This window comes from Tupaia chinensis, unplaced genomic scaffold, assembly GCF_000334495.1.
Source record: "Tupaia chinensis unplaced genomic scaffold, TupChi_1.0 Scaffold000322_1, whole genome shotgun sequence".
NCBI lineage: Eukaryota > Metazoa > Chordata > Mammalia > Scandentia > Tupaiidae > Tupaia > Tupaia belangeri.
This window is the reverse complement of record NW_006159816.1, coordinates 5,416,005-5,424,458: the sequence shown is the minus strand read 5'-3', so window position 1 is coordinate 5,424,458 and position 8,454 is coordinate 5,416,005. Positions and strand designations below refer to the sequence as shown.

At 41.3% G+C, this 8,454-nt stretch overlaps 1 protein-coding gene across 1 annotated transcript in view; it reads right to left on the bottom strand.

The window, feature by feature from the left end:
- The window catches only part of PDE11A (phosphodiesterase 11A), a 439,743-nt gene that overhangs the window by 157,176 nt on the left and 274,113 nt on the right, over positions 1 to 8,454 (bottom strand). The window contains exon 10 of the mRNA XM_006151668.3: positions 6,564 to 6,614. Within this exon, the coding sequence (XP_006151730.1) occupies positions 6,564 to 6,614 (51 nt within the window). The remainder of the gene's footprint in view (positions 1 to 6,563; positions 6,615 to 8,454) is intronic.

The following is an 8,454-nucleotide window of genomic DNA, read 5'->3' as shown; positions in this document are numbered from 1 at the left end:
ATGTTCACAGTGACCTTCTGGAGACAGTGTTTTCAGATAGCAAGAGTGACAAATAGCAGCTGTTTGAGTTGATCTGAGGGGAGGTCAGGGGATTGCAGGATGTATTTTGGTCAGGGGGGTCCTTGAAGGGCCCTCAGTCCAAAGCCACTTAGCTCTGCAGTAGGAAAGGCCAGACTGGGCTTGCAGACCTGGTTCCTCCCATGCCATCCCCTCCCCCTAGTATCTTCGGTCCTCAAGAGTGACAAAGTACAACCATTCTTTTTCTGATGTGGCATTTGATTAAGACACAATTCATAAAGAGAACCGGACATTTGAACACAAAGCACTCCACATATTTATGGACACGTCCTAAGCAGCACAGCCGCCTGGCTCGTCTGCTGCCTCGGGAGCAGAGATGTCCTTTAGCTTGCTGATGCAGCTGTTTCCTCTGCAGTCAATTTTCTAGTGAAGGTTCAATAACTTTCTCTGATGATAAAAAAAACTCAGATATTAAACTTGGCATAAATACTATTTAAAGTCAAAACAACCCCCTAAATTTAAGAGGCAGAGACAAGGGAGGAAGACAAACTAGGTTAGGTATAAGGTGATACCCAAATTCCATTTATACTGCTGTGAGGTCATCTTTTAAACCATCTAAGAAATAAGCTGAGGTGAATTGGAAAGCCGTCAACACCCCCGAAGGAGGCATTTCAGAAGGGCTTAGAAAGAGAAAGCTCTTGTTTCCTCATAAGCTTCCCAACATCCAGGATGACCCCCAGGGCTGCAGAGGAGCCTCTGGGGGTGACCCTGAGGGAGAGGAGCTGGACAGTACATCCTAATGAGCAAGGCTGGGGAGACACGAGCTGCCTGACTTCTGCCTGCCAGCAGCCGTGCAGTCTCTGTGCACCCCTGTATTTGGGAAAATACCATGGCATTCCACCTCTTTACATAGTGCACTCCTTCCCAGCAAGGGGCTGCTGCAAGGATCGGGTTTTCCCAGGCTTAGGAAACAGAGTTTGCAAGGCAGTGGCTGGTATGTGGCACCGCTGTACCAATTAGAAGGAGAAGGACCCTGGGGGATCAATTACTAAAAGGAATCCCTTTAGGGACGACAGGTGGAATGGTGGTTAAGACGCTGGATCCCACATGGCTGACTTTGTGGTTCAAGTCCCAGACCCAGTGGCTTGAAAAAATATGCTAGGCACATGTGCATATGTGCCCCAAATCCGGAGAGGCAAAGAGGAGAAAGGATTGCTATATGGCCTTTCCCCTGGTGGGAGGGTGATTTCTCACTTTCTCTCTCTCTATGCCTTTCTCTCTCGCACAAGGACCCCTGTGCAGGACGTACAGCGGACACATCTACAGGCATAACCGTAAGAGTGGTCCCTAAGGCTGAAGCTTCTTATACACACATACTAGACCATTTCATGGCTCAAAGTGACTTCTCAAATATAAATTATTACTCTTATTTTTTAAAGCCTAGGAAACTACATCCCATTGCTCAGTCCGCAGAGGAGGCCATATGATCCTATTTTTTGTTGCATCCCTGCTTATTCCAGTATGTAAATGCCACAAGGAGTATCTATTCTTGGTACTTTATTTTATTTACTTTACTAGGATATTAATTTGTGGTCTAGGAATTAACATTGAAAACTTGAAATATGTAAGAAGTAGTCCAAAGCCAAACACCTCACGTGAGTTATGGGCATTTAATTACTGAGGCAGTTATTGGGCTGTAAATGAGTTCATCTCTGATGGCGGCTGTAACCCATGCACTTCTGAATTGGAAGGATAGATGATAGAAAGTGGTAATATAACATGAGAGCGTCCACGAGTTGCTTTTAATTGGCAAACTGGCAGTATACAGTGATAACTGTTTGGTCTGTCCACCGATTGGAATCTAAGGAAAGTACATAAAATTACAGGAGCATATAATTGGTGTACTAAACTCATTTTCTTATGTTATCACAGCTGGCATCTTCAGGTTATTAAGAGCCTTTAAACCAGCCATCTTCAAAGAGATCTAATTGTCAATATGGTCCTTTATATGTTATTCCTGTTGGCACAGAGCTGAAGAGAGATAAACAGGCACTAAAATATGCACAAATTTTCTGTGTACAACTTTCTTATTTCAAGTTCATGGAAGATCAGTAAATGTTAATGAGGATAAAACCATTCTTTAGATTCATTCAATGCACAGGGCTATCAAACCATGAAGGATAATTTATTAACATTATAACCTGAATCAGATGTCTTCAAATAGTTAACTCATTAGTTCCAGGAAGTTCTGTGATCTTTTTCTATAGAGGTGGTCCTACAAAAAGGACTTTCTCAAGGTATAAATGATGTATTAGAGCAAGGAAAAGCAAGCTCAAGTTCACATTCTTGGACGAGCAATGAATTATTTGTTGTTTCTCATACTTATTCTGGCTGGACAGTCTGAGGGACACATCTAGAAAGATTTTCACACTAACCCCATCACTACAGATCCCTTCAGGAGACTTTTCCCAACAGCAAAATAGGGTTTTTAGAACCAAAGGAAACCAAGCCAAAACTATCCCCTACCTCATGCCATTCTCGGTTAGGGGAAAAATTCCCAAAACATTGAGGTGTGTGAAATAGAAAGACCAGAGATGAGGAAGGGTAAGGAGGTGTCAGCCTAGCATTAATGATTATTAAAGATTCATTCTAGGTTTATCTTCTAAGAAATCTGTCTTCCTTTAGGCATACTGCCTATGAGTGCAAATGGCAGCAAATTAATGGAGATACCACATTCTCTACTATTTTAGGATTTCCATCTTTCCGACTTATTTCTGGGAGTCTTCAGGGACACCTTACCTGTCTTTAAAATGTGACCTCAGTCTGCATTGATTCTGTCAGCTCTCGCTGGTTGTACTTGTGGGAAGGGCCCTCACCGCTGGTCCTGCCACTGGGCTGCTATCCTCGGCTGTGTGCTTTTGACACTCTGGCCCCTCGTGCTCTCCGGAGGATTTAATGTGCTGAAACCATACTTAAATCTATGTCTTTTGTGTCCATTCACATTCTCAGGTGACTGAAAACATGAATTCATGGGAGGCTGGGGTCTGGAACATAATCCAAGGGACAAATGTCACACTGAACTTGGAATTGTTTGGACACTGAGGCCTGGAGCCTCAACTTCCATTCGGAAGAATTCTTGACTCAGAAGGCCTCTCAGTCTCATGTAAAGATCCACATCTCACTGGTTTCCAAGATAGTTCCGTTTCCCAGATGTGGCACAGCTCAGCCTTCAGCTACAGTCTGTCATGGGTAGGTTTGTAGTTGATCTCCAGATATTTTCAGAACTGTATGATGAAATAGATTTCTTCCAGATGGTGGCTTAATCTCTAAATCACTGGTCACTAGTCTGTTCCCAGCTGAGTGTAACCCAATACATTGAGACGCAGTCATCCTTCAACTCAAGAAATCTCATGATAACTCCGATTCCAGGTTTCAAATCACTGCACATAGTTTAAATTTTTTTTTTTACTATCGTTATTAAAAAAGTACTGCAGGCAGCTGAGGATATGGTTTATTTGAATGTAAGTATGGTTTGTATATACTGCTCAAGAAAAAAAAAAGCACCTAGTTACTGTTATTTAGCTACAATATTAGACAGCTGCCATTGCATATGCTCCAGCCTGGAATTCCAGTAAATGCTTTCCAAGTCTATGTGCAGGATTATTTTAAGCCCACTACATTTTAATGTTATTACTGCAGTTATAACAGACAATGTTTTATTTACTAATTATGACAATGTTTTATTTACTTTATATATCAAGGAAATAAGTCGTTTGGCTAAAATTATCTACTATATCTCAATTACACTGTAATAGGATACTAGCTAATATCATTCAGGATAAAATCTGGAATAAATCAGTTAAGTTAATAATCTTGATAATTTTAAGATGAAATAACCCTTTGTTCTCAAATTTAAATACTTCATATTTTTAGTATGTTTGTGAGCTAACAATAGAAAAACATGGCAAGTTCCAGGACCATGGGATTTTCCTTACTCTAAGCAAAGGCTGAAGCCTGAATGTAGGTCAGTAACCTTTAGAAGGGAGAGAGCTGCGCGTTTGGCCGGCCGTATCTCTGAACAGCTTCCATTAAGTAATTCTCACTGCCATATTTGGTTCCTTGTGAGCTTTACTATCTCTCTCCCTGACTATCCCTTCCCTCTTTTAACAATGATGATAATTATAATATCAGCAAAGATTATAATAATATACACATTATATTAGCATCTTAGCAGAAATGAGGTATTCCCCCCAAAAGAATTACTAGTAAGTAAAATTTACTTTATTTATTTATTTATTTAGATTTTTGCTGTAGGGTGTATGTGCTCACCGGAGAGATAGAGAGAGAGAGACAGAAAAAAAAAGTGAGAAATTACCCCCTGGAGGGGTGGTCATGCCTCAATCCCTTCTTTACTCTCCTCTTGGGATTTTTGGGCATACATGCACATATACCCAGTATGAATTTTAAGCTACTGGGCCTGGGACTTCAACTGTATTTGGTGTGGAAGTTCAGTACCTTGATCACTCTGCCACCTACTGGCCCCTAAAATTGATTGAAGTAAAAAAAAAATTAGATCTGCCTGGAAGCTTAGTGTTAAAGGGAACCTGATTCCATATGGCTCACCATGGTTCGAGCCCAGGTGGTTTGAAAACGCATGGGGTACATGTCTGCATACATGCCCAAACTGTGGACAAGATGAAGAAATGCTGAAGAGATCTTGGCATGACCACGCCCCTTGGGCACTCCTTTCACCCTCTTTCTTCCTCTCTGTCTCTGGCAAGTACACATGCTCTCTGGTAATTAAAAACAACAACAACAACGACAACAACCAGATAAAATAGCTTTAGATGGTTTCGATGAAAACAGTTATAACATTTATATACAGCAAGTAAAATTGACAGAAAAAAGTATTATCTTGGTGACAAATTGTTATTGAGTTCTAGATTACCGATACTCTTTGGATTTATTTAATCACTTTTTCATTCATCTAGTCAGTACGTATTTATTAAGTGTTACCATGTTCCAAGAACCATGAAAGACAGTAGACAGAAAGTATACACAGAGCCCTGCCCTGACGAGGCTTGCGTTCTCATCAGAATGTAGGGTGTGTGCCTCTACGACAAATGGGCGCCGACGGCTGTGGTTTTGTTGTTCCATCTCTGTCCTCTGCTGTCAGCTATCTCCTCTAGCTGGCACCACGTCTTCCCTTTTCATCTGGGTTACATCGCAGCTCTTTGCCCTCTGCCTCCCTCTAAACCAGTAATAAACCACAGCCCTGGAAGGAGCCCTAGCAGCTCACTGTGTGACCCCGTAGATGTGTTGCCCCTGGCCCTCCTGAGGAGTTCTCCCTCTCTACTTTCAGTGTTTGGGGTTTTCCTTTGTTTCCTTTTGTTATTCATGTGATTCAGCTCTAATGATGGGATTTGATTATGAGGATCAAAGGTCTCTGTGTCATTTGGCCCCCATGGGAAGATGAATGCATCTGTGAAATGAAATGAAACTCTTGGAAGAGTAACCCTCACCAAAAGATATCACATACTAATAGTAGAACATCAATTGTGACCTTTCTTACAACTGTAGCTTTCTCTATTCATTCTCTGGACCTCTACAGAAATTCAAAAAAGCAGACACCCAAACTTTCAAAGGGGAGGACAATCAGTTTTGCTACACTATGTTTGGACCATTTTAAAACTGCCTGGCAGGAGTCCAGGAAACAAGCGAAAATATGAAACTGCATCCGAGAGATCAGTGATGACTAAGGTAAACGGGATTTGCTAACACTCGTTCACAGACTCCTCAGACACCAGAGCTGGACGGGCGTCATCCTGAGCGGAGATGAAGTATGGCGAAGAGCTCCAGTTCTGAGGCCTAATCACTCACCCCCTCCCCGCCATTGACCGCAGCCTGGCTACTGCTAATCTCGGTTTATTCATATACACTTCACAGGACTGTGACGACTAAGTGAATTAATTAAAGATAAAATGTTCTGTGTTGTACCTGGCACGCAGTAAGTTCCTGATCAATGTTAGCTATTATTACCACAGTTTCTTCACTATTTTTATGGCTGAAGATACAGGCCCTTAGATTTTAAGCAATCAGCAAGTTAGAGGTAAAACCAATGGCAAAACCTGATTCTCACCGTGTTACACAGGCTTATTTTTCCTTGAAAGCTTGCTAACTTAGCAAATGGAAAGAAATACTGAATCATTTCAATGATCGTGAAGAAGCTACATAATTACATATGAGTGGGATCTTCAAAAAGTTCATGGATAATGCACATTATGGAAAAAGTATGCATGGATTTCAAAACTTCTTTTGCATCAAAATAAACTCATACTCTAATTCCATTTCTTCCTGAGTTTTTTGAAGTCCCTACTTTCCCTCTAAAATGGAAATATCCTAAGATACCTTTGCCTATTTTTCTTCCCTCAACTCTCAGGGAGCAGGACTAATTCCATGGTGCCGCGTCCAAGTCCAAGCGAATTTCAATTCTATAAGACTGTAAAATGGTTGCACTAATAGAGCAATATATATTTTTTTCTTACCTTAAACTTGTCAACTTCAGCTTTTGAACATGTTGCATGATATGATAGCACCTGATTCAGAAGGAAAAAAAGGAACTTTAATAACTGGAGAGGCATACAGTTTTTGAAATTCACCTGGCTTAAAAATAAACCTTGCTCATGTATATCTTGATGGAACAGTGGATTTTAAAGTATGACAAGAAACGTCTAATAACAGTCTTTTGAGGCAAGAAGAAAGTTACAAAACAGAGGCCATCTGCCTGTGATTAGATAAAAAAGCCGATCAGGGCAGAAAATTCTCTGCCCTAGATAACGTGGGTAGGAGATTTCCAGTGGTCGGCGTCTAGCCGATTAAGCCACATTTGATATAGCCAATGGGATAATAAGAACAATCAGTGGGTCCAACCAACGATCAATTGATATGACCTAGATTAAAAAATTAGTAACCTCATAGAATGTAACTGCTGAGACCCTTGAGCCTCTCTCTTTTTCTTTCTCTTTCTCTCTCTCTCCCCCAACTTGGGCCCACTCCTACCTCTTAGGAATGCACTTAGGCTTTTACTTCGTGAACTACCCTTTCCTATCGCTATTGGCATGTTTCGTTCAGTTCTTTGTCGAAAACACCGAGAACCACCAGGTTCATTATCACAGAAGTCATCTTGCAACAGTTCGATATAGATCATACATTAAAGGTTATTTTATACCAGGATTGTTCTATAATTACTTCCTCAAAGAGGAATGATGTAATTCAAGACCAGAGTCCCCAAGAGATGTGAATATTTATCCTGCAAAATGTTCTGAAAATAAGTAAATAGGTAGTGTGTGCTTGCGTGTGTGTGCTTGTGTGTGTGTGTGCGTGTGTGTGTGTGTATGTCCTGTAGAAGAGTCTGTCCACTGCAGCTTTCATTCCCTCCCCTATTCTCACTTGCCTACTTTATCATGTAGAAAAGATTATGTTGTGGGACCAGCAGTTGGCGTAATGGCTATGTTGCTGGACTCACATATAGTTGACCGTGGTTCGAGTCCTGGACCCTGTGGCTTAAACTCACACTGGGCACGTATGTGTGCATGCCTAAGATCCTGAGAGGAGAATGGAGGAGAAGGGATTGCAGTGTGGCTGTCCCGCCTCGGGGGTGATTTCTCACTTTCTATCTCTGTCTCTCTCTGTCTTTCTGGCGAGTGCATGCACCCTATAGCAAGAACTTCTCAAAAATAAATAAATAAATAAATAAAAGATTATATCATTATGTCTTTGTGACTCTTTTTGTAACAGGATTATTGCCTTGTTGACATCAGCCCCACCATGTCGTTTGCTTTGGCCAGTAGAGTGTGGAAAAAGTGACAGATATCCCTTTAAGAGAAAACATACGGTTCTGCCTTCTCCCTTTTCTCTCTGCCAGGGGAAGGACATATCCTGCGGGATTGCTCCTTCAGCCTGGACTCCAAATTAAAGGAGACACACTGAGCAGAGCTGTAGCTAACCTGCAGCTGATGACAGGTCTAGCGAGCAAGAAATTAACTTTTGTGTTTATCACCATGTTATAACTCACAGATAGAGAGATGTAAAAGTTCACACAAACACAATTTTCAGACTCCCGCAGCTAGGTGTGGCCATGTGGGATGGGCTTGGATTGTGATACTAATTTGGCTCATAGATTATAAGTGGACATGTTGGGGCTACCTCCTTCCTTTCCTTTTGAAATCCATGCATACTTTTCTCATAATGTGCATTATCCATGAGCATTTTGAAGATCCCACTCATATGTAATTAAGTAGCTTCTTCATGATCTTGAAATGATTTTTTTTTCAGCTGTGAAGCCTAGAGTGCAGCAAATCCAGTGTCTATGAGGTGACAAGCATGAGTGTGAACACTAGCTTATTACAGATAGTAATAAAGAGCAGAAAGGGAAAG